Here is a 26,820-nt window from a genome sequence, read left to right as displayed (position 1 = left end):
TAAATACGACTGAATTGAATGAACAGTGCTTGGCACATAGCGCTTAATACGTACCCTAATTATTATTAATAATAGATTCAAAATCCACAGGTTTGCCATAGAGGAGGTGAACATTTACATCTTTCGAGAACCAAAGTTTATCTTTTATAACAACTAGGTTGTTTGCCCAGAGGACGGGCTCCTTGGAATCTTCTGACGTCTTGAATTCGACACGGGGCCACCTCCAGAATACATACTGATCAGAAGGCGTTCCCAGCAGCCGTTACGACATTCTACGTCTGCACTGAGGGATTTGGTTGGGCCTCCCTTTAGAGTTCCTCCTCACTCTGCTTTCTCCTCCTCAGACCATAAACTGCCGCGCTCAGCCATCTCAGCCCTGGAATGCCTCCGTCCCGCACCTCCATCTTTCCTGACTACTCGATGGATTTTTCAGCCTTCCTGCCAGTCTGGCCTTGGACGGCAGCCTCAGCTTTTCAGGCTAACGCCTCAAACGGGAGATTCCAGCACACAGAGCCGAGGCCTTGCTCCTGAGGCCCCCTTGACTTGTCCAGTTTTTCCTGCCCTAAGAGTATGAACCCCGAGGAAAAAAATAATTATAATAATGGTATTTGTTAAGCGCTTACTCTGTGCTAATCACTAAATACTATACAATGGAGTAGATATCTGGTAGATCAATAGATCATCTGGTCAGACAAGTGTGGAAAACCAAGGTCAGGGGTGGGGAGGAAACAAGCAAGTATCTAATCCCCATTATAAGGATGAGGGAACTATCAGAGAAAAGTGACTTGCCCAAGGTCACACGGCAAGTATGTGGTAGTCAGGATTAGAATCCAGGTCATCTGACTTTCAGGCTCTTGCTGCTTTATAGACTACAAGCAAATCAAGGACAGGAAATGTGTCTACCAACTCTGTTGTACCATTCGCTCCCGAGAGCTCAGTAAAGTGCTCTGCACGTAGTAAGTAGCGAGGCCTAGTGGATAAAGCACGGGCCTGGGAGCCAGAGGGCCTGGGTTCTAATCCCAGCTCCACCACTTGCCTGCTGTGTGACCTGGTGCTGGACAAGTCATCTGACTTCTCTGGGTCTCAGTTTCCTCAACTGTAAAATGGGGATTCAATACCTGTTCTCCCTCCTACTTGACTGTGAGCACCATGTTCGACAGGAACGGAGTCGTAACCTGATTAACTTGTACTTACCCCAGCATTTAGACAAGTGTTTGACACACAGTGAGCACTTAAAGACCATATATAATACCATAAATCAGCACTCAATAAATACAACTGATTGATTCAGTGAGATTTTGGAACTTTGGTTATCAAACTATTATCTATTGAGTTGGTTCTGAATTTTCATGGCAGAAGTCCCCCCTCAATCTGGGCCAAGTTGAAGAGGTCAAAAAACGGAAGAGATTCTCCCATCTCTCTCTTTGGGATCCACTAGCCTCGCCTTGCAAGCAGAGTAAACCACTGAACCCGCAATTCAAGAAAATCCTGTCAGTCGACGCTCATTAAGTAGTTTCCAGAGAAAATCGATCTATCGCATTTATTGGGTGCTGTGTGCAGAGCACCGGATTAGGTGCTTGGGGGAGAGGATAGACACATTCCCTGCCAACGAGGAGTTTACAGTCTAGAGGAGATATTTAGAGGACATACATAACCTAACATTACAGTTGTCCAAACACACCAAGTTACTGTATGTTCAGACCACATCTGGCCCTCATATTTAAAATCTGCAAAAATCTCAGTTTAGGCCCTACCAGCTGCAGGTGAACCTCAAGGAAAATCTGTGCCGATTTAACTGACGAATGAGACTTTCCTTTTTAGGCCAAGAGGTTTAAAAAAAAAAAGTTGGTCACTCTGATTAAATACTTACCGCTCTAGTAGTTTGGGTACAAAGGCAGAAGGGTTGGAATACAGAGCCAGAGGGATGAACTGAACGTGCACAGGAACGTCAGCTGGATTTTCTATAACCACTTCGTCTTCCTGGCAGAAAAGAAGAACCAAATCACCCGGGGAGTCTCCGCAGGTTGAAGACCCGCTTGGGGCACTGCGTGATGGTTATGTTTCGCCATTGCTGATACTCACCGAAGAACTGTTAGTGTTGGTGAGGGGGAAATTCAAGAGGCGGGAAGAACTCAGGAGAGACGGCCACAACAGCTCGGCTGTGATTTTCGATACGACGTTTTTCTGCAGATCCGTGTCCACTTCAAACACAGCGCTGGATCTAGAGAAACACCAAAATGAAAGAGAGTGCTTCTTTCTGATAAGGTTTGCTTCCCCGGCCCGGTCCATGAGTTTGAATCCTTTTTCCCAACTTTTAACAGTATCTGCTGCTGAAATGAGTAGTGTAGCATTTTAAATGTGCAACTGAAGCATTTTAATCTGCAGAGTCTGCAGATTTATTACACATCAGGTAATAAATCATGGTAATAATAACTAATAAAAATAATAATAAATGCTTGCAAGCCTGTCCCAAGAACAATGCTAAGTGCTGGTGAAGAAACAGAATAATAAGATTTGATACAGCCCCTGTTCATCACGGAGGGTGGGAGAACAGTGTTTATCCCCATTATCCAGTTGGGAAAACATACCCAAGGTCACACAGCAGGCAAATGGCACAGCCAGAACGAGAACACAAATCTTCTACCCATCCTGCGCAGCTCTTTCCGCTAAGCGGCACAGCCTAGAGGAAACAGCGTGGGCCTGACCATCAGGGGATCTGAGTTCTAATTCCGACTCAGCTAGCTGATGATCTTGGGCAAATCACAGCTTCCCTGCACCTCACTTCCCTCAGTTGTAAAATGGGGATTCGATATCTGGTCTCCTCCAGACTGAGCCCCATGTTTGACTGGAACTGACCCAATTATCTGGCAACTGTCCCAGCACGTTGTTTAGTGCTTAGCACCTAGTTTGCACCTCTGTCTCCCAGGCAGCCTAAGCAATTACAGGTTTTGGCAACAGCTGTGAGAGAAGCAACCTCGTAAAGGTGAGAGCCCAATTTAAACAATACATCTCACTCAAGTTCCAGCCTGCTGTGTGACTTTGGACAAACCACATAACCTCTCTGTTTCTTCACTTGTAAAATAGGGAAAAGATGGATTGGAAGCCCTGGGTGGGACAGGGATTGGGACATCCTTGTATTTACCCCGGAATGTAGCCTAAAATATTTACTTAACATCATTATTACTAGTGTTAATACAGTTGACAGTATAAGATTAAAAGGTTCTTGTTGGATGATAAAATTTTGGATAGGGATATTTGTGCCTTAAAGTAATTTCCCTTTTAGTTTCAGACTGTGCTGGCCTATTTTATTTGTTCCATCAATGAGGAGGAAAAAGGACAGAGAAGGTGAAAACCAGAGTTTTAGTCTTTGCCTAACAGCAGAGCAGCATGGCCTAGTGGAAACAGCACGGGCCTGGGAGTCAGAGGACCTGGGTTCTACCCCGGCTTTGCCACGGACCTGTCATTACACTTCTCTGTGGCTCCTCATCTGCAAAATGGGGATTCAATACCTGTTCTCCCTCCTCCTTAGACTCTGAGTCCTATCTATGCAGGACCTGTTTATTTTTATCTACCCCAGAGCAGAGTAGTGCTTGACAAAGACTAAGCGCTTAACAAAGACCACAATTACTATTACAGTTTGAATCAGCATTTCTCCACAGTCTGAAGGTATGGTCTATTTCTACAGCTAATTTCAACAAGCTTCGGGGGAGGGCGAGTGGCATCATTTGGCAGAAGTCACCTAACAGCATTTTTCTTTGAAAGGTGATGTGGTGAGCAGAACTGCAGAAAGAGGACATCAGATGCCATTCAGTTCACAAGGAAGGGCCGCCCAGAAGGAAATCTAGTCCACATTACTTGGAAGTTTGGGTGTGGCCAGGGAAATGTCTTTAGCTAAACTGTAATGAAACATGGGTATCGAATCCGGCAGGTGACATTCAGAAGCTGGAATTGAGGGAGAAAATGCTTACCTATGACCTGCATTTCCTTTTACTGATTTCCATCCTCGGAATAGGTTTTCATGCAAGTCCCAATCAGAATCCCACGTATCTTCTTGCATAGCTCGGCCGGGCTGTGCTTTAGATTCAGCTAAAACAAAACCAAACACAGTTTTACTTGGGCAGGGCGTGTACGCCAAGACAGAAAGAGGCAACTGTGCCTTTAAAAAGTGGGGAACGGGTTAATGCCCATCTTTTTTTAGGTACTGGATGCTGTGAAAGCCAAGGTGACTTACATCTGGATAGAAAAGGCAGTCCTACGTAGCAGTGATCCCCACACTGTAAACTAGGATCAAAATAAATGTTTGCCACCTGGAAAAACATATGAGAAAATCAAGTCAGACCTATACAGAACTTGAGAAAGTCAATGAAACCTTAATTTGGAGATCATGTAAACAGAGTCAAAGAAATTCCATTCCCTACAAATTTGAAACTCTCAAACCTTAGATTTTTTCCCTGGCTCTATATCTTCTTTATTGCTCCTCAATTGCTTGTGGTAAAACCGCACATCTTCTGTTAAGGATCGGATACGTTGTATTTTCACCTTTTGGGAGAAGGAACTCATTATATTTAAACTCTGATGAACAACTTTTCCCTAAAGAAAAGAAACAGAATGAGAGGATTTGTTGTTTGTTACCAACAGACTTGACATGTAATGGGAATTTCCCCACAAAATAAAAGCTCGGGGGCAAATACAGGAAAGCGCCAAAGCTTTCTACTAAGACTAAGCCCTTCTTTCCTCTTCTCCCACCCACTTCTGCGTCATCCTGACTGGCTCCCTATATTCATCCCCCCTCCCAGCCCCACAGCATTTATGTACATATCTATCACTTATTTATTAATATTAATGTCTGTCTCCCCCTCTAGACGATAAACTCATTGAGGACAGGGAATGTGCCTCTTATAAGCACTCTCCCAAGTGCTAAGTACAGTGCTCCGCACCCAGTAAGCGCTCAATAAATATGACTGACTTCAAGGACATTTCAAGAGTTTCACTGCAACCTCTTGAAGCAGCATGGCTCAGTGGAAAGAGCATGGGCTCTGGAGTCAGAGGTCATGGGTTCAGATCCCAGCTCTGCCTACTGTCAGCTGTGTGACTTTGGGCAAGTCACTTAACTTCTCTGTGCCTCAGTTACCTCATCTGTAAAATGGGGATTAAGACTGTGAGTTCCCTGTGGGACAACCTGATCGCCTTGTAACCTCCCCAGCACTTAGAACAGTGCTTTGCACATAGTAAGCACTTAATAAATGCCATTATTATCATTATTATTAATAATAACCTGTCTAGCTGAATTAACTCAGTACAGCACCATTATTCTTAAGTTTGGATTTCCTGGGCATCTTAAAAAAGTGACTACCTATCACAACACGCCCACCCACAAAGGTGAACCCAATGCAATATTTCCGAACAAAAAGTACTCAGAACTAAACCCAGGGTTTCGGATGTGATAACCTTTTGGCAAATCGAAAAACTGGCCGATAATTTCTGTGGAGACAAGAAGTCTGGCCAAACATAAAAGCACAGCAAAATGACTTGAAGACTCGTGCTAACATCGACGAAGGAGCCTTTGCCCAAATCGTCTCCAGAGAACTTCCTCTAGACCAGTAAGCTTGTTGTGGGCAGGGAACGGGTCTACCAACTCTGCTGTAGGGTACTCTCCCAAGTGCTTAGTACAGTGCTCTGCACACAGTATACGTGCGGGAGAAGTAGGAACAGTGACCTCATTTACCTTCTTGACCTAGTGACAGCTTAGAAAGCTAAACAGTCCCTGGCACCCCTGGCTGCCCAATTCTTAATAATAATAACAATGATAGAGGTATTTATTAAGCACTTACTATGGGCCAGGCACTGTACTAAACACTGGGATAGATACAAAATAATCGGGTTGGTCCCACGTAGGGCTCACAGTCCCCACCCCATTTTTCAGATGAGGTAACTGAGGCCCAGAGAAGTGAAGTGTCTTGCCCAAGGTCAATCAATCAATCGTATTTATTGAGTGCTTACTGTGTGGGGAGCACTGTACTAAGCACTTGGGAAGTACAAGTTGGCAACATATAGAGACAGTCCTTACCCAACAATCAATCGTATTTATTGAGCGCTTACTATGTGCAGAGCACTGTACTAAGCGCTTGGGAAGTACAAGTTGGCAACATATAGAGACAGTCCCTACCCAACAATGGACTCACAGTCTAGAAGGGGGAGACAGACAACAGAACAAAACAGAGGGAGGGCTGGCTTGGTAGGAGGAAGACGAGGCCAGGGAGGGGAAGGGGTGATGGGGGCCTGGGGACCCTGCCCAAAGGCTGGCCTGGGCCAGAGGTCAGGGGTGAGGAGGACGGGCCCGCTCCAAGGAAAAGGGAGGGAATTAGGGCTGAGCAGAATCCGCTCTAGGCCATTCCGTCCCTTGTTAGAGAAGGATACAAAGAAGGCGAGGAAAAGGGGAAAGGAGGAGTACCAGAGCGTGGCCACCGCCACCCTCGCGACCCGCCTCAGCCGGCTCCCGGGCTCCGGACGGGGCGGGGGGCGCATGCACGCGCGTCCCCGTGGCGTGAGCGCGCCGGCGCGAGGCCGGGGACGGGGCGGGGAGGAGGAGGGTTCACAAAGCAGACAAGTGGTGGAGCCGGGATTAGAACCCAGGTGCTTCTGACTCCCAGGCTCATACTCTGTGACATCAGGAAATTGAAGACAGAAACGAGCCATAGCAAGAGCAAATGAAAGATGCCCCAATTTCACCAGCTGGAAGGGCCATGAATTGTACGGGAGTCTTTTCTGGTAGAGAGCCCGGAATGTGTCACCGTCTGGGGAGTGCACTGTGGGAAGACCTGCTTCTGCTCAGCGGGAGGGAGATTTCCGATGCAGCTGGTGTAGTTCTCTTAGAGGAAATGGGCTCTGTTGAGGGGCAGGAACCAAGATGTAGCCACTTTCTGGCAGAGGGTCATCAGTTCCACCCCAGTGCCCTGCTCTCTTTGAAAGCTTTACTACAGCCTTCAAGTGGCGGAGAGAACTAGGGAGTTCAAAAGAAAAAACACAGAGCCGAGAAGAAGGCAGGAGCCAATTCATCAATCTCCCAACAGGCATTTCAATTCCCTTCACTCAGAGGTCATCATTTTGGATTAAAACTGAATTTGGAAATCACAAGGCCTTGCTCTACTGTCACTTAACGCTTCCTGATTGTTCTTCGACGACCATTCTCTAGACTGTGAGCTCGTGGTGGGTAGGAATGTGTCTGCGGTTATATTGTACTCTCCCAAGTGCTTAGTATAGTGCTTTGCACACGGTAAGGGCTCGGTGAATACAACTGAATGGATGAATTCCCATTCTCTCCAATAGCGTGGAGGGTGCGACTCTGAAGGTGCAGAATAGGGGGAATGCAGGGAAACATAAAGACAGACAAAGAAATACATTCCAATGCAGCATCTTACCGGGAAGGATGGAGGAAGGGCGATGAGACTGGGAGAGCACATCAATGAGCCTACTGCGATCACAGCTTTCACGGGAATGGTTAAGATCTGTAGGAAAACAGAGTTTCTAGTACAATAATCCAAAGTGTGCAGGATGTTTCACTGTTATACAGAAGGCAAAAAAAAATAAGTTTAGAGAACACCGGTACGGATGTTGAAATATGTTACAATCGAGTCATTAACAACCCAGTTCTACACACCTCATTAAAATGCAACTGGACTTTTACAGGCAGAAACAAACGCGCCACATACACCTAAATCACACAGACCCTCCTGTGAATTAACTGTACAGCGGTGCTTACCAGAAAAGACAAATTAGGCTAAAACGACTTTTCACTATATATTGAGGTGTTTTTTTCCCCCCATGAAGGTTAGGAGAAAAGAAAGGGAGGGGAAATGGTATAAAATACAAAACTTCAATAAAGTGTTGTTCCTGTCATCCCAAAGTCTACTTTCCTCGAGTGTATATCTAATTTAGTTACTTCCTTTCCCCCAAATTTAAAATAGAGGTCTTTGGCCGCTTAAAATTCAGTCACTCAACTATAATCTTAAAGCAATCTAGCAGTCACTAAAAGCCACTTTCTGCACCAAGCTTTCCTGGATTAATTTTTCCCAGTCCTGGGATCAGTATTCACTTCAATTCCCGGTACTTTTGTTTTTGTCTTTATAGAATAAGCTACCTTAGGCTTAAGGAATTACCCTACATGGCCGAGAAAAGCAGCATGACATAGTGATAGAGAGAGAGCCTGGGAGTCGGAAGGCTCTAATCCCGGCTCTGCCACGTGTCAGTTGTGAGACTTTGGGCAAGCCAATTAACTTCTCTGTACCTCAGTTACCTCATCTGTAAAACGGGGAATGAGACCATGAGCCCCACATGGGAGAAACCTGATTACCATGTATCTACGCCAGTGCTTAGAACAGTGCTTGGCACAGAGTAAGAATTTAACAAATACCATCATTATTGTTATTATTATTAACAGGGAATGTGTCCAACCTGATTAGGTTGTATCCTCCCCAGCACTTAGTAAAGTGCTGGGCACATAATAAGTGCTTAACAAATACCACAATGATTACAATTATTTTCATATCTTGACCGCTTCAAGCTCTTTATTTTTGGGGGGGGCTTGGGGGGGGGGGGGGGGGGGGGCTGTGGAGCAGTAAGAGCCAAACAGAGATTTCTGGTCTGCCCCGTGGAAGCGGGTGTGTCAAGCTGGGCTTGTGCCATTCCTTAGCAGTCAGGTTTAACGCTACAACCACAGCAAAGGTTTTGAAGTTTTTCGGCTTCAAATTTCCATATTCCTCACTCTCAGAGGGAAGGGGGCAGCCAGTCGGGAGGAAGACATCCCAAGAACCATGACAGAAAGGTGCTTTTTGATGACCTCTACCTTCTGGTCTGGTTTTTCTGATGGGCCTGGGACCAAGGTTAAGCCTGAAAATTTACAACATCTGTTTGCCTGAACCCTTCCACCTTTGTTTGGCTTGAATGTTAGGATTCTTTTTCTGCTTCACGGCTTCCTATTATAGGGTCATTCAAGGTAGGCAAGTATTTGTTTCATCTTTTGTACTCTCCCACAGCAACTGGGGTTCAGAACTCCTTGCCGAACTCTTGACGATAACAGGGAAGCTGGGGTGAAACATTACAAAGGAAACCAGAACACCACAGACTCCAGGTGTAAGCATGATGCAAAGAACTTTGAATGTGCTTAAGAACCAGAAACAGACTTGATCTTGAGAAAGGGACCTGATTTAAAACATACTGCCATATTTTAAAAAAATCCATTAACCAATTTGGTCAGTGCTGTACCTCAGCATTCAAAGCCAAGGCAGATGGAGTTTTAAAAGTTACTAGGACTATATTATGCAGACAGCTCTTTATTATTGGCTAGCTTCCCGATGTAGTTCTTTCACAGTCTGGCTAGGATGGTCATGAGAAAGCTGCTATACTGGAAGTCTTCAAAGATGGGAGAGACTTGTTTTCATTAACTGACACAAAAAAGACTTATTCTAACATTAGTTCTACTTGTTTGGGATTCTGGGAATGGAAAATGAAACCTTATAGCTTGCTTCAGGCATGAAGACCTAAATACCATCACCAGGCCATTTGAAAGCCATAAACGTGACTCCATCAAAAACACTTTTATGGAAAAAGTCACAAACAAACCACAAATAAATCCATGCAGAGGGCTTGGAGGGGTCCTTAGATCTTCTCAGAGGTTTGAAGCCAGACGTTGGGCAATGATTCAAAATGAAAGTCAGCTCCAACGTTCCCAATGACAGTACAAATATCTCCCCCTTTCCATATTAAGGGCAACTTCAAAGACCTCTAATACTCTGGGTTAAAAAAAAGAGTCATGATAAAATTAATCGAAAAGACAGAGTACCTCAAAATCTGTTGTTATCTGTACGGCTCCATCATGAATTCCTTCCAGGTCTTTGGCAATTAATTTGACTCTGAACACAGCAAAGTAACCAGAAGCTAATATAACCTGTAAGTGGTAGAAGCCCAACATAATGTCATGCAATTTCCATAGCATCGAGGAGCCTGCATGTGAAATATCATGACTAGATGGGAACCTTGAAAATTCTCTCAGCGTTCCCTTCCACGCTTTAGTCAGTCTTTGCCACATTTGAGCAACTACTGGGAACATCTCAATGAGCTGAATTTCATTCCTTCAATCGTATTTATTGAGCACTTACTGTGGGCAGAGTACTGTACTAAGCACTTGGAACCGAATTCAGCACTTACTCGTTGCAGATCATTGTACCGGTCGCTTGAGAGTATAAAAGCGTTAGTATGTAATCCCTGCTAATCAATCACTGGTATTTACTGCACATTTATTGTGTGCAGAGCATTGTGCTAAGCACTAAGGAGTACAATACAAGAAGACAACAAAGAACGTGACTCAGTCTAGAAGGCATCACGATGGAGAAACTCCGTGAAAGACTCGATTAGAGTGGTAGTGGTTTGTGCTATGCCCATCACTTTCACCCACCCTTGCCAACTGGGTTCTTCATTCATTCATTCATTCACTGTCATATTTATTGAGTGCTAACTGTGTGCAGAGAACTGTACTAAGCACTCTAGGGTCTACTACGGTCTGGAGTACAAAGAGTTAACAAGCAGGTAGTGCCATCTATGAACAGAAAGAAGGTGGTTTCCTTTTCTAGGCTTCAAATTTCCAAACTTATCGGCACACTTGGTTCCGCTAAAGCTAACCTTCTCACTGTACCTCGATCTCGTCCATCTCACCACCGACCTCTCGCCAACATCATACCTCTGGCCTGGAATGCCCTCCCTCCTCATAGACAGATGATTACTCTCCCCAACTTCAAAGCGTTATTGAAGGCACATCTCCTCCAAGAAGCCTTCCTTGACTAAGCCCTCCTCTCCTCTTCTCCCACTCTCTTCTGCTTTGCCCTGGCTTGCTCTGTTCATTCATCCTCCCTCCAGCCCCACAGCACATGTGAATATATCTGTCATTTATTTATCTATATTAATATCGGTCTCCCCCTCTACTCTGTGAGTTCACTGTGGGCAGGGAATGTATCTGTCGTTGTACTATATTCTCCCAAGAGATTGGTACAGTGCTTTGTGCACAGTAAGCGCTCAATAAATACGATGGAATGAATGAGTGAATCCAGGTTTCCTCAACCTTTTGCCATTGTGCCAAGCACATATTTGGCTGCCAATCAAGGGTATTTATTGAACACTGTGTGCAGAACGATGTACTAAGCACTTGGGAGAGCACAATTCAAAAGAGTTGGCAGGCATGTTCCCTGCCCACGATGAACTTAGAGTCTAGAGGGGAAGGCCAACATTAATATAAATACTTTATAATGTATGACTTAAAGACTAAGTGCTGTGGAGTTGACGGTAAAGTATCGAATGCCCTCAGGTCACAGATCCAAGCGCAGAGACGACGCAGAAGAGAGAGGGAGCCAAGGAGAAGAGGGTTTTTCAGCTCAAACCAAACCTCATTCCACTTTTGCTTCCCTACAGCAGAAGTTGGCCAAATGCGCACTTTTGGTTTTAATTTGGCAAAAATTCTCTAGTTCACAGAGGCCACCCATTAAGCAACTTACTGATGATTGAGCTGAAGCAGAAGCGTCTACGAGTTCCGGTACTCTTGCATCTATTGCCGTTCTGTTGCCCCTCTCAGAAGCTAAGAGTTCTACTGTCAAACCGTCACCGATAACATGCCAACCTTTTATCGCCAACTGGGGGGAAAAAAGGAAAAAGGATCGATAATATTTATTGAGCATTTGCTGTGGGCAGAACGCTGTACTAAGCACCTGAGAGAGTACAAAATGATAAGAGTTCGCAGACACATTCCCTGCCCATAAGGAGCTTACCAAGCAGAGGAGACGGGCATTAATATAAACAAATTACGGATATGTACACAAGTGTTCTAAAGCTGAGAGTTGGAGGGTGGACGTGGAAATCCATGTGGAAGGGTGATGCAGAAGGGAGTGGGAGAAGAGAAAATGAGGAAAATTAAGTAAGCTCTGGTAGCTAGGGATAAACAAAAAGAGATGGGAAAACATGGTCCTTTACCTCAATTGGATTGCTGTTAAAGACTGCAAATAAAATATGACTTGCTGCTGAAGCACTCAATATGCCAAAATCTATGAAAGGCTGTTCCACTCGGGGGTGAACTACAAAGTACTGGAAAAAAACAAAAAGAATGAACAAATCCATAGAAGTGAACTGCTCACAGAATCATCATCATCATCATCAATCATATTTATTGAGCACTTACTGTGTGCAGAGCACTGTACTAAGCGCTTGGGAAGTACAAATTGGCAACATATAGAGACAGTCCCTACCCAACAGTGGGCTCACAGTCTAAAATAATCTAGAATAATCGTGATTAAGATAAGAGTATCAACACTAGGACAGGCCAAGAGACCTCTGAGGAAGAAGCCAATCCAAAATAGCAAACACACCGATTGTGCGATCTTATAACCAAGTGATATAAGATTGCAAGAGTATAGATGAGAAGGCCTCAGACTCCATTCACTCAACAGCATTTATTGAGCACTTACTGAGTGCAAAGAACTCACAACCTCTCCTTCGAAAAGCCAAGCCCGAGAACACGTATGCCAAAGTGAAATGGGAATTTGCTCTCCTTGATCCATTTAGCTAAGATATGCATTATTAATAATTATTACGGTACTTATTAAGCATTTACTATGTGCCAAGCACTGTATTAAATGCTGGGGTAGATACGAGATAATAATAATAATGATGATGGTATTTGTTAAGCGCTTACTACGTGCCAAGCAGTGTTCTAAGCACTGGGACAGGCACAAGGTAATCAGGTTGTCCCACCTGGGGCTTACAGACTTAACTCCCATTTTACAGATGAGGTAACTGAGACAAAGAAGTTACATGACTTGCCCAAAATCATACAGCTGACGAGTTGCCGAGGACGGATTAGAACCCACAACCTCTGACTCCCAAGCCCGTGCTCTTGCCACTAAGCCACACTGCTTCAATCAAGGAAGACATGGTCCTTGTCCCACAAGGGGCTCACAACCTAGTAAGGATGGAGGAGGATTTAATCCTCATTTTACAGATGAGGAAACTGGAGTTCAGAGAAGTGAGAGGCAAGGTGGTCAAATGGAAGGAGCACAGGCCTGTGAGTCAGAGGACCTGGGTTCTAATCCCGTCTCTGCCAATTATCTTCTCTGTGACTCTGGGCAAGTACTTAACTTCTCTGTGCCTCTTACCTCATCTGCAAAAAGGGGATTAAGACTGTGAGCCCATTGCTGGGTAGGGATTATCTCCATTTGTATTGCTCTCAATAAGCACTCAATAAATACGACTGAAGGAATGTGGGACATGGACTGTGTCCAACTTCATTATCTTGTATCTACTACGTGCCTGGCACATAGGAAGGGCTTTACAAATACCATTTAAAAAAAAACACACGCCAAAGGTCACACGGCAGACAAGTGACAGACCCCTTCTCCCAGGCCCGTGCTCTTTTCGCTAGGCCACGTTGCTTTACAGGACTTGAAATCTCCAAGGAAAAGAAGATACTTACTTCCAAAAAGCCTGTGTATGCCCGTACAGGTAAGTGGAATTTTGATGCATTGGTAATAAGTAAGATATTGTTGTCAATGTGAATGGAGGAGGAAGAAGGGATGAAAAACAAAGTGAAAATCGATCTGGATTCATTTGGAGGAATTAGGACAGGCTTGCTGAAGTTCTGTACCTAGGCGGCAGAAAGAGCAAAGTATTAGCAGTCCCTCTTTGGATTCCAATTAGGAAGAAAACCCCGAACTCTGATGAGCACAGACTCACTTGGAACATAATTCTGGCTTCCTCAGGTAACAAGATATCATGAATGAGGATGGCAAAACTGAAAGTGTTCGTCAGGTAGATGGGTCTTTCGATAGGGTTGGAGGGTCTGTCCTGGATGTGAAATAATGTAGCGGCGTGATCGAATCCCAGATACCTATTTCCAAAGCAAAAGTAAGACGGGATCAGCTCTTTCCTTTTGATCTCTGGACAGTGCCTCGCAGGCAGTAATAATATGGAATGAAAGAGTCGCAGACAGTAGCCCAAAAATCTGCTGGAATGGAAAATGTGGTCAGAGCTACTTGGTAAAGGTTTCTCTTGCGTCTACGGACAAGTGGACTGTGATAGGGATGACTGTCAAGACAAGATGCTCGTGATTTTTCCTCGTTCATCATTCTGCCCCTAACAGATGGATGAGTCAGCCTCAGTACTTGGTTCTGACCGATCTCTAGACAGTCAGCACGATGGGCAGGGAACATGTCTGCTAATTCTGTTGGACTGAATCCTCCTAAGTGGTGCTCTGCACACGGTAAGCACTCAATGAATATCGATTGATTGACTGACCGTCAGAAGGAAAGTTCCGTCCCAGAGGCCCTAGGGAGTCAGAACTGCTGTGAACAGCTTCATTCCGGAAGTCTCCCGAGGAGGGGCGGAAAGATTCATTCATTCCATCATATTTATTGAGCGCTTACTGTGTGCACAGGACTATACTAAGTGTTCGGGAGAGTAAAATACAATGAACAGACACCTTCCCTGCCCACAACGTGCTTACAGTCTAGAAGTGGGAAAAATAAAGAAGAGTGACATGAGGCATCGTGAAATCAAGTAGTTCTAAGTGCTGGGGTATGTACAAGATGATCGGGCCAGACCCAATCCCTGTCCCACGTGGGGCTCACAGTCTAAGCAGGAGGGAGAAAAGGCAGTGGATTCCCATTTTACAGATGAGATAACTGAGACCCAGAGAAGTGAAGTTGCCCCCTCCTACCTCACCTCCCTTCTGTCCTTCTATATACTGGCCCGCACAGTCCGCTCCTCTGGTGCTGTTGAATGACTGTGGGACAAGGACCATGGCATTCAGGAAATACGAGTGAATGAAAGTGACTTGCCTAGGGTCATACAGCAGACAAGCGACTGAGCTGGGATTTGAACCCAGGTCCTTCTGACTCCCAGGCCCAGGTTCTAGCCACTAGGCCTCACTGCTCCTCTAATTGAGAGTCTCTGGAGCCAAATGAGGTCACATGGGCATGATCAGAAGCCAGCAGAATTAGACTAGCAAACCAGCAGGGAGACTTGACTCTGCACTGGTATGTCCTTCTCTAGTGCCAGGCTAGTTTGCCAAGGCCCAGATCCTCGGCAGGGAGTGTCTGCCCAGAAGGAAGGGGTGGGACTACAGGCTAGACTGTCTGCTGTGTGGCCTTAGGCAAGTCACTTCTCTGTGCCTCAGTTACCTCATCTGTAAAATGGGGGTGGAGACTGTGAGCCCTATGCGGGACAAGGACTGCGCCCAGCCCGATTTGCTTGTATCCATCCCGGTGCTTAGTACAGTGCCTGGCACATAGTAAGCACTTAACAAATACCATTTATATGATGATTATTATTCCTTGGGGAGCTTCAGATTGCCCTCAGATTCCTTTAGCAGAAAGAGGAAGTCTACCTTGATGACCACCAGGTGACCTAGCCCTACCTAACTGAGCCCCCTTTTTTCCTCTCCTCCTCCCCATCCCCCCAGCCCTGCCTCCTTCCCCTCCCCACAGCACCTGTATATATATATATATGCTTGTACGTATTTATTGCTCTATCTATTTTGCTTGTACATTTTTGTTCTATTTATTTTATTTTGTTAATATGTTTTGTTTTGTTGTCTGCCTCCCCCTTCTAGACTGTGAGCCCGCTGTTGGTTAGGGACCGTCTCTATATGTTGCCAACTTGTACATCCCAAGCGCTTAGTACAGTGCTCTGCACACAGTAAGCGCTCAATAAATATGATTGAATGAATGAATGAATGAGATGAGGGCTCAACCCCATCTGAATCTAATTCTCGTCAACCCTGACAGTAAGAATTTCACCGGGTCAAATGCCGTTGGACAGCGAGCCTCACAGGAAGTTATCAACAGGAGCAAAAGATGACTTACCATACTGACTGGTGGGATTTTCTCCACTGCGTAATTTGCCCTCCCCCTGCCCGACCTAAGGAAGAAGGCTTATTTTCTGAAGTGGGGCTAGGAAGGAGAGGTGGGTCAGAACGTGCCAACGCTGCAGGTTTGGGCAAACATGGAGAGGAGGTTTCCTCACTGAGAGGTGTAAATTTTGTGAGAGGAAGTGGAATTCACTGAATATCTAGCATATGTGGGTCTAGAGCACTGCCAAGACCAGTAAGAGGTGGACCAGTAAACATCCTCTTACTCTTCTCTTCCATCTCCCCTCCTTTTCAAGCAATAGTATTCGAGTGCATATTGTGTGCAGAGCACTGTACTAAACGCTTGGGAGAGCAAACAACAACACTCCATGCCCAAAGGGTGCTTAAGATCTTCCGGCCAGATGTGAGTTTTATAACCCATGGTTTGCAAAACTTGTGCCAAAGACAGAAACTAGGTAATTAGAGGAGTAAATATGGTAGTTACTCCAGGTAATAGTGCCTAGATAATAATAATGATGGCATTTGTTAAGCGCTTACTATGTGCAAAGCACTGTTCTAAGCGCTGGGCACTGTTCTAAGCACTGGATACAAAGCAGCGACTCTGTATGTCAAAAATCCTAACCAGGGAGGAGAATCCATAAGTGCAGGTGAAAAGACCACCTTTCTACTTATCGTAAGGTACAACTTACACAAGTCATTACATGTAATAACTGTGAAGTCTTTAAAGGAAAAATATTAGAAATAACTTGCCAAAGGGGCCTCACTTGCTTATGTCCTTTAAGAAACTCACAACATCTCACAGAAGTGCTTCTGGATGAATGACTTTAATGATGATAACAGACTGACGGTGGAATGATAAGTTTTTACCTCCATCTAGAAAGTGACCTTACTACCTTCACTTGGAGGTGATAAATGAAATAAGAACCTGCTAAACGATTAACTTAAGAAATTGGATTTAAGAGACTTTAAAAACAAACCGAAACTTACCCATCTAATACATCTGCCTGATAGGGAATTTCGAGCTTCGAGTAACTCTTCTCTTTCGCCTTAACTGTTATTTTTCCAGAAAATTGAGATGGTCTTTTTGCTTTTGATGCTGAAATGAACAAGAAAGTGACAAACCAGTTGATTGGCAAGCATATCAGTGAAGTTTGTTTTCAGGGAATGAAATGTAGGCTCTTCCACTCATATCACACATGGGCAATTAGCCTCCTTAAGGAACTGCTGTTTGGCGGGCAAGATATTAGTTTGCTGATAAGCAAGACTAGGAATGGAACTCCACTTTTTCCTACAGAAAGAATCTCTTGGCTTTCATAAACCGCATAAGCAGTAGCACACGAACGAGTAACCCAAGAAGATTGTGTGGCTTGGCTTTCCCGCTTCTGACCACTCATTTGTCTTGGGGGATTTTACCCCATGCTACACCAGAGTCATATCTTGTCTTCTCCCTCCAGGAGGGAAACAAAGGCCCATGTCAGTAAACAAATTGGGGGGTGATATTTTGAATAAACAGCTAAGGACTTCAATTAACTGGAGTTAACACACCTACAACGTTCCCGTTTTGCCATGGAAATTCTGTTTCACTTGTCTCTAAACAATATGTGCATTTTCAAAAGCAGGTTACTTGGGAAATAATATAGAGAAGTAAAGGAAAAGTGAAACAGCATGGTCTAATGGATAGAGCATGGGCCTGAGAGTCAGAAGGAACTGGGTTCTAATCGTGACTGTCAATTTTAGACTGTGAGCTCATTGTGGGCAGGGATTGTCTATTTGTTGCTTAATTGTACTTCCCAAGCGCTAGTACAGTGCTCTGCACACAGTAAGCGCTCAATAAATATTACTGAATGAACTTGTCAGCTGTGTGACTTGGGGCAAGAGAAGCAGTGTGGCTCAGTGGAAAGAGCCTGGGCTTGGGAATCAGGTCATGGGTTCTAATCCCGATTCCACCACTTGTCAGCTGTGTGACTTCAGGCAAGTCACTTCACTTCTCTGCGCCTCAGTTACCTCATCTGTAAAATGGTGATGAAGACTGTGAGCCCCACGTGGGACAACCTGATGACCTTGTATCCCCTCCAGCGCTTAGAACAGTGCTTGGCACATAGTAAGCACTTAAACACCATCATTATTATTATTATTACCATCATCATCATCATCACTTGTCTGCTCTGTGACCTTGGGCAAGTCACTCACTTCTCTGTGCCTCAGTTATCTCATCTGCCAAATGGGTATTAAGACTTGGAGCCCCATGAGGGACATGGACTCTGTCCAACCTGATTAACCTGTATCTAGCCCAGAGTTTAGTACAGTGCCTGACACATAGTAAATACATTTTTAATACATTAAAAGTGCTCAGTATTGAAGAGGCATCCAAATGTGTTCGAGATCTAATGCCTCTGTCAGTGTAATTGATGATGATGGTATTTGTTAAGCGCTTACTATGTGCCAACCACTGTTCTAAGCACTGGGGTAGATACAAGGTAATCAGGTTGTCCCACGTGGAGCTCACAGTTTTAATCCCCATTTTACAGATGAGGTAACTGAGGCACAGAGAAGTGAAGTGACCTGCCCAAAGTCACATAGCTGACAAGTGGCGGAGCCGGGACTAGAAGCCACGACGTCCGACTCCCAAGCCCGAGCTCTGCTTCTCGCCCCAGTTGTGATACTGCTTCAGTTCTGTCTTTTGACTACTTTGTGAGATCTATGGGGAAGATGGGCAGACAGGAAGTGCTCTGTGTCTTTTCCACTACCTTGCTTCCTCTCCAGCCGAGTCCCTCTGCCTCTCTACATGGTCTCCTGTGGCTAGTGAATAGGCCATCTTAGCCACAGGTGTAGATTGGTTCACACCAAACTGGATGCCAGTGTAGGGAAAGCACCCTGCGTTTTGGACTAGTAGGGTCTGACAAATGAGCCTTAACTGCAGAATTCAAAAGGGCCAGAGTGTTTAGATGGCTATCAACATACTGCTATTTCTCTTTGTTCCAAATAGAGGTGTATTGCTAAGAACTGTTTCATTTCCCAAGAGCATGTACACGTTGCACCTAAGTCTCTGGATTGTTATTTTTGGTCAAGAATGAGACTGCCACATTCCCAAGCCAAGCTGAACTGTGAGTTCAGACCAGAAAGAGCAAGATTCGTTCACAAAGCGTTTACACGTTAGCCTGAGCAGCATTAATGAAAACCCTCTTGGAATCCATCGCATAAGAAACATTCTCTATGTAGAACTAGAATTTTAAGAGGAATACTCACCATCAAAGCTAATGCTCGCAACTTTGGTATATTTACTTTCTGAAGCTTGCAATGTAATCGGTTTAAAGTGTACAGTTATAGCTTCATTTTGTGGTGTCGGTCTCACACTCTGAACAGAAAGAAGAGGTTAGGCTTATTTTGGCTCAGAGAAAGAAGGCTTTGCAATTAATTTCCCAGTTGCCATGCCGACCTTTTTTCAGCACTTCTGTACATATGACCACCTTTACCACTTAACTATCTCTCTCTCTGTGGGATTCATACAGAACCATGCACACTCACTTCTCCTAAGAAACGTGAAGGCTATGTTCTTCTGAGGCATCCCGCTGAGGAAAACTCACCCTGAAGACGCACAGTTCCCAACTCTTTCTGATAATGCACTACAAAGCAAGCCCTCTCTGGCTCACGTCATTGGAAAAATGCATGTTCCTTTATTCCCTAGCACCGTTCTAGTCCAAATTTATGTTGAAAACACATGTTATGGCAGAACTAAGTATTCAACAGATTCACTATTTTTGCTTCCTGCTCTTGCTATTACTACCAAAACGTAAGTTCCTCCCCCACCCCCTCGCCTCATGAGATGAGAAGATTCATGAGGGCAGGAATGGTGCCATATTGTCTTCTTGCAAGCACCTAGTATAGTGTCCACAAACTACGTACTCAAATAGTCTTGAATGAAAGGACAAGAGAGGGGAAAAAGATGTCTGCTTCCAATGTTGACAGCATTAAGAAACTGGACCGGTTGCAACAACTGAAAGATTTTTTGCTCAGCTGACACTAATCCAAATCATCAACATCAAGCCCTCTTCCAAAACGAGATAGACATGGTCTACTTTAACATCAGTCTCCCTCTCTAAACTGTAAGCTCCTCGTGGGGCAAGATCACCCATGCCAACTCGGTTGCTCCGTCTTCCCCTGAGCCATTAACACAGTACTCTGTATGCAGAAAGTGCTCAAATACCACTGACTGGCTAGCAAGCGACCCTTCCGCAGCACCTTCCCCAAGTTCTTCCCCGTAGCCCTGGGTGTCGGCTGACTGGAAGCAGGAGAGCCCGTGGAAGTTTTTGCTAACCGAAGCTTTCTGTGAGTTCGTGGATTTTCGTGGTGCAGTTTAGGCTGACAGCATCCATGCCCTTAAGATCAAGAACCTTCCATTGGCCACTCAACTTGCATATACAGTAGTCCTTCGTATTTGGAGAAGACGCCACAACTCGATCTCTGACCGCTCGACGTGAGGAGAACTGGTCTGCAGTTTTTTCCTGCCTTCGCATATCAGTTCTCCGCTGACAGATAGAAACCACCGTTGTTTCCCCGTTCCCAGGATCGATCCTTCATCTCAGGGTCAACCCCTCATCCACCCGCCTGTGAGCTCTGGTGGGTGTGCTCCTGACACTAAGAAGTCAAGTCACTCTGGTTGGCCCACATTTCTGGCTTGGGAGTCTTCTCCGAAGACCCACATGGCCAATGTGGGGCCCTGTGGCTCGTCTCCCAAGATCATTGGGACAGCATGGGGCACCAAGATGGGGAGGGGAGACAGAGGGGGAGAGGAGACAGCAGGGGAGAGGATACAGCGGGGGAGAGGAGACAGAGGGGGAGAGGAGACAGAGGGGGAGAGGAGACAGAGGGGGAGAGGAGACAGAGGGGGAGAGGGCAAGAGGAGAGGGTGAGAGGGAGGAGTGTGTGTGCATGTGGCCTGGAGTCAGGCCAGCAGGCCTGGGGAGGGGGAGAGACTCCAAATGGTGAGGAGAGAGGTAGGAGGGACAGAAAGCATAGGTGAGCACCAGGCAGGCTCTGCTCAGGAGACACAGTGAGGAATCTCCACTTTGCCCACTTCCAACTGGACAAGCTAGGTGGGGCTTGAGGCTAGGGATTTCCCTGCAGTCGCAAGCACCGAGTCGGACCTTGTAAAACGCTACTTAGCCCTTCTGAGTCTGTCCAGCTAAACCTACAGATGGATTGGAATTGTCCCATCACTTTATCACTGTCTACCCCAGCATTCTGGCATATAGGAAATGCTAAATATTGTAAGTACTCAAAACCTGTCTTCTCAAAACACCTCCATGCACTCCTTTGCCCATTAGAACAGAAACGAAGAAGACAAAGCATCAACATGACAAATGAAGAATCGTAAATGAATGTGTTTGCTGCCTAGGGAGTGAAAGACGGAGCACTGTACTAGATCATCTTGGTAAAACTTATCCGAGAAAGAAAAATCCGTTTTAACAATGGAATACTAGGTGGTCAGCACCAAAAGCCATATCAAATAGACAATAACCCCAAATGGAAAGCAAATTGGCCTGGTGGACAGAGCACCGTCCTGGGAGTCAGAGGACCTGGGTTCTAATCCTGGCTCTGCCTGCTGTGTGACCTTGGGCTAATCACTTAACTTCTCTGTACCTCAGTTTCCTCAAACTGTAAAATGGGGGTTCAATACCTGTTCTCCCTCCCCTGTGGGACAGGAACAGGACACGCGGGACAAGGACTGTATCAGTCGATTATTCACTGAATCGTATTTTTTGAAAGCTTACTGTGTGCAGAGCACTGTACTAAGTGCTTGGAAAGTACAATTCGGCAACAAATAGAGACAATCCCTACCTTATCCTCAATCTACCCTTAAGCTGTGCTTCGCACCCCATATGCACTTAAATACCATCATTATTATTAAATAATAATAATAAATCTCCGATCTAATCCTTCTTCTATCTACTCAAGTGCTTACCATTTAGTAACCGCTACATGAATGCAGTCATGAAAGTTACAGGAAATGTGATTAAGAAAAAGATCAGGCTGATATTGGGACAATTCACCAGAGGAAATCCCTTCATCTAAGAATTCTAAGGAACAATAATAATAATAATAATGGCACTGATTAAGTGCTTACTGTGTGCCAAGCACTGTTCTAAGCACAAGTTATAAGAGTAGACAGTCCCCTGTCCCACATGGGGCTCACACTCTTAATCCCCATTTTATAGATGAGGTAACTGAGGCCCAGAGAAGTTAAGTGACTTGGCCAAGTCACACAGCAGACACGTGGTGGAGCCGGAACTATAAGCCAGGTCCTCCTGACTCCGAGGCCTATGCTCTATCCACTAAGCCCCGCTGCTTCTCTTGTTACTTAGATAGTAGATCACACCCCTCCTTGAACTTGTGAATGAACTTGTGCTTTTTGGCCTAAATCAGAATAAAGAAGCATGAAATTAGAAAATAGGAACTTACTGTGATAGGTACATCTTTTGTTCCTGAATTTAACAGATGCAGATTTAAAACTTTCGGTAGATCTGTTCAAAGAAAACAAAGTCAGTAATTAGGACACACTATCTAGAATAATTGACTTGATCATATAGATTTAAAGAAAAAAACGTGGAATAAAATCAGTCAGGAGTCACCTTACTCTCAAAAGGACATAAGATTTTACACAGCAATAGCCTAATAGGAATCAGAGAACTTCATCTATCACCCCTTAAAAGCTAGTGCTTTCCTAGTTGGAGAACTGCTTATAGCTTCAGTCAGTCAGTCAATTGCATTTATTGAGCACTTACTGCGTGCAGAGCAGTATATTGAGCACTTGGGCGAGAACAATGTAACAATATAACAGCCATTCCCTACCAACAGTGAGCTTTCAGTCTAGAGGACTTCACATTTTGCCTTGCCCTTTTTTTTGTCTAGAGGGCTTCACATTTTGCCTTGCCATTTTATTTGTTTAAGCAAGCACCATTCTAAGTGCTGGGGCAAATGCAAGATAATCATATCTCCCATGGGACTCACTGTCCAGTAGAAGGGAGAAGAGATGCTGAATCCCCATTTTGCAGTTGAAACTGAGGCGCCAAGCAGTGAAGTGACTTGCCCTAGGTTACATGGCAGATCAATGCCAACTGTCTCCTTGACCCCCTCCAATCTGGCTTCCGTCCCCTACATTCCACGGAAACTGCCCTCTCAAAGGTCACCAATGACCTCCTGCTTGCCAAATCCAACGGTTCATACTCTATCCTAATCCTCCTCGACCTCTCAGCTGCCTTCAACACTGTGGACCACCCCCACTTCTCCTCAACACGCTATCCAACTTTGGCTTCACAGACTCTGTCCTCTCCTGGTTCTCCTCTTATCTCTCCAGCCGTTCATTCTCAGTCTCTTTTGCGGGCTTCTCCTCCCACTCCCAACCCCTTATTGTAGGGGTTCCTCAAGGTTCAGTTCTTGGTCCCCTTCTTTTCTCAATCTACACTCACTCCCTTGGTGACCTCATTAGCTCCCACGGCTTCAACTATCATCTCTACGCTGATGACACCCAAATCTACATCTCTGCCCCTGCTCTCTCTCCCTCCCTCCAGGCTCGCATATCCTCCTGTCTTCAGGACATCTCCATCTGGATGTCTGCCCACCACCTAAAACTCAACATGTCCAAGACTGAACTCTTTGTCTTCCCTCCCAAACCCTGCCCTCTCCCTGACTTTCCCATCACTGTTGACGGCACTACCATCCTTCCCGTCTCAAAAGCCCGCAACCTTGGTGTCATCCTCGACTCCGCTCTCTCATTCACCCCTCACATCCAAGCCGTCACCAAAACCTGCCGGTCTCACCTCCGCAACATTGCCAAGATCTGCCCTTTCCTCTCCATCCAAACCGCTAACCTGCTCATTCAAGCTCTCATCCTATCCCGTCTGGATTATTGTATCAGCCTCCTCTTTGATCTCCCATCCTCCTCTCTCCCTCCACTTCAATCCATACTTCACGCCACTGCCCAGATTGTCTTTTTTCCAGAAACGCTCTGGGCATGTTACTCCCCTCCTCAAAAATCTCCAGTGGCTACCAATCAACCTGAGTGTCAGGTAAAAACTCCTCACCCTCGGCTTCAAGGCTCTCCATCACCTCGCCCACCCACCTCACCTCCCTTCTCTCCTTCTACAGCCCAGCCCGCACCCTCCGCTCCTCTGCCGCTAATCTCCTCACCATGCCTTGGTCTCGCCTGTCCCACTGTCGACCCCTGGCCCACATCCTCCCCCTGGCCTGGAATGCCCTCCCTCCGCACATCCACCAAGCTAGCTCTGTTCCTCCCTTCAAGGCCCTACTGAGAGCTCACCTCCTCCAGGAGGCCTTCCCAGACTGAGCCCCCTCCTTCCGCTCCTGCTCCTCCCCCTCCCCGCCGCCTTACCTCTTTCCCATCCCCACAGCACCTGTGTGTATGTATATGTTTGTATGTATTTATTACTCTTTAATTTATTAAAGAGTAATTTATTAATTTATTAAAATAAATTATTTGTACATATTTATTCTAATTATTTTATTTTGTTAATATGTTTTGTTTTGTTCTCTGTCTCCCCCTTCTAGACTGAGAGCCCACTGTTGGGTAGGGACCGTCTCTATATGTTGCCAACTTGTACTTCCCAAGCACTTAGTACAGTGCTCTGCACACAGTAAGCGCTCAATAAATACAATTGAATGAATGAATGAATGAATGACTGAATACGTGGCAGAGCCAGGTTTAGAGGAACCATCTGGCTCCTAAGTTCAAACTCTATCCACTAGGGCACACTGCTTCCCGCTCCCATTCATTTCACGGTGCGGAAGTGGTGAAGTCAAACACTGCAATGCTGTACAGCCTAGTGGAAAGAGCATGGGCCGCTGAGAGTCAAAGGACCTGGGTTCTAATCCCAGCTCTGCCAGCTGCCTGCTGTGTGGCCTTGGGCAAGTCACTTAACTGCTCTGTGCCTCAGTTTCTTTATATGTGAAATAGGAATTCAAGGTCTGTTCTTCCTCCTACTTAAGTGAACCCCATGTGGGTCAGAGACTGTGTCCAACCTGATTAACTTCTATCTACCCCAGCACTTAGAAAAGTGTTTGACACAGAGTAAGCACTAAATATAACAATAATAATAACAGTAACGAAGGTTGGGAAGCACAATGCAACAGGCTAACAGTACAATAATGAACTCTGCTTTGGGGTTGAGATTTAGCTAACTGGCCTACTATCAACCTGGAACACCAAAATGACACAACCTCAAATAAACCCCAAGTAGGGCCTTTAAAGTATGGCTGCCTTCCTTTATTTCTTTACTGTATTCCTTCCTTTACTGTGCTCTCATTCTATGGCTCCAAGTTTGTCACTGATCATGGAGAATACTCTGTTACTCTCATTCATTCATTCAATAGTATTTATTGAGTGCTTACTGTGTGCAGAGCGCTTGGGAATACAAGTCGGCAACATATAGAGACAATCCCTACCCAACAATGGGCTCACAATCTCCTAACTGCCTTCTCCCCATTTCTCCCCTCAATCTCTGAGGTGCAAATAAAAAGTTGTGTCTTCATCCACAGTGATGGCAGCATTCCTTTTTACATGGTATCTGTTAAATGCTTACTACATGCCAGGCACTATACTAAGTGCTGGGGTAGGCACCGCCACCTGTCAGCTGTGCGACTCTGGGCAAGCCACTTAACTTCTCTGTACCTCAGTTACCTCATCTGTAAAATGGGGATGAAGACTGTGAGCCCCAAATGGGACACCCTGATTACCCTGTGTTCACCCCAGTGCTTAGAACAGTGCTTGGCACATAGTAAGTGCTTAACAAATGCCATCATTATTATTATTACCAGGTAATTGGGTTGGTCACCATCTTTGTGCCACACAGGGCTCACAGTCTTACTTAACAGGCAGAGGAGTGACTTGTGCTAGGTCAAAGAGCAAGCAGGTGGCAGAGCTGGAATTAGATGACTTCAAGACTCTGCTCTTTCCACTGGGCCACGCTGCTTCTCTGGGCGTTTGGTGGGGAGAAGGGGCAGAACAGGCAGGGGAAGCAGCTGTAAGCTCGCGAAGCCAGGGAAAAATAGAAGTTAAGAGTGGGGTCAATCTGTTCACTGCGTATGGTATGAAGCACTCGGGAGAACACAATACAGGATGTGCAGTCTCAACTGCCTGTTTATCCTTCTCTTCCTTCTCCCCTCCTTTTAAGTCTTTTTTCCCCTCTGCTCCTCTTATTGCAAGATTCAATTCTTATAACCTCAGGCAACAGCCCGCCCTGTTTGGGGGTTGCAAAGGTTATGCCCAAAGGTGGGGCGGTTTTGCGAGTAAATCCAGTGAGTGAAGCTGAAACTCCAAGCCCCTCTCAAACTCCTAGGCAGTGACATATTCCATCCTTCTAGACTGTGAGCCCGTCGTTGGGTAGGGACCGTCTCAATATGTTGCCAACTTGTACTTCCCAAGGGCTTAGTACAGTGCTCTGCACACAGTAAGCACTCAATAAATACGATTGAATGAATGAATGAATAAATACGATTGAATGAATGAATCCTTTAAGGGCTCTATTCCAACTTCTCCAAAGGCCATTACAGCTTAGAGGGTTGAACACCAACCAGACACTTGCGCTGCTCTTTGGCCTCTTTCACCAGATTGTAGGAAGCTTGGGGGAAGTAGTAGTAACGGTTTTGTTATTAGAGGAGTGTCATAGAAGGAGCGTGGCTCAGTGGAAAGAGCATGGGCTTTGGAGTCAGAAGTTATGGGTTTAAATCCCGGCTCCGCCAGCTGTCAGCTGTGTGACTCCGGGCAAGTCACTTAACTTCTCTGTGCCTCAGTTACCTCATCTGTAAAATGGGGATTAAAACTGTGAGCCCCCCGTGGGAACAACCTGATCACCTTGTAACCTCCCCAGTGGTTAGAACAGTGCTTTGCACATAGTAAGCGCTTA

At 45.4% G+C, this 26,820-nt stretch overlaps 1 protein-coding gene across 1 annotated transcript in view; it reads right to left on the bottom strand.

Moving 5' to 3' along the window:
- The window catches only part of TMEM131 (transmembrane protein 131), a 105,011-nt gene that overhangs the window by 34,303 nt on the left and 43,888 nt on the right, over positions 1 to 26,820 (bottom strand). The window contains exons 12-25 of the mRNA XM_038760122.1: positions 22,361 to 22,422; positions 19,148 to 19,256; positions 16,889 to 16,997; positions 13,768 to 13,921; positions 13,508 to 13,678; positions 12,013 to 12,123; positions 11,541 to 11,675; positions 9,839 to 9,943; positions 7,419 to 7,505; positions 4,438 to 4,590; positions 4,232 to 4,307; positions 3,969 to 4,086; positions 2,083 to 2,221; positions 1,871 to 1,980 (exon numbers count right to left, since the gene is read on the bottom strand). Of these exons, the coding sequence (XP_038616050.1) occupies positions 1,871 to 1,980; positions 2,083 to 2,221; positions 3,969 to 4,086; positions 4,232 to 4,307; positions 4,438 to 4,590; positions 7,419 to 7,505; positions 9,839 to 9,943; positions 11,541 to 11,675; positions 12,013 to 12,123; positions 13,508 to 13,678; positions 13,768 to 13,921; positions 16,889 to 16,997; positions 19,148 to 19,256; positions 22,361 to 22,422 (1,639 nt within the window). The remainder of the gene's footprint in view (positions 1 to 1,870; positions 1,981 to 2,082; positions 2,222 to 3,968; positions 4,087 to 4,231; positions 4,308 to 4,437; positions 4,591 to 7,418; positions 7,506 to 9,838; positions 9,944 to 11,540; positions 11,676 to 12,012; positions 12,124 to 13,507; positions 13,679 to 13,767; positions 13,922 to 16,888; positions 16,998 to 19,147; positions 19,257 to 22,360; positions 22,423 to 26,820) is intronic.

This window comes from Tachyglossus aculeatus, chromosome 18, assembly GCF_015852505.1.
Source record: "Tachyglossus aculeatus isolate mTacAcu1 chromosome 18, mTacAcu1.pri, whole genome shotgun sequence".
NCBI lineage: Eukaryota > Metazoa > Chordata > Mammalia > Monotremata > Tachyglossidae > Tachyglossus > Tachyglossus aculeatus.
Note: the sequence above shows the minus strand (reverse complement) of the source record. Positions and strands in the feature narration are given on the sequence as shown.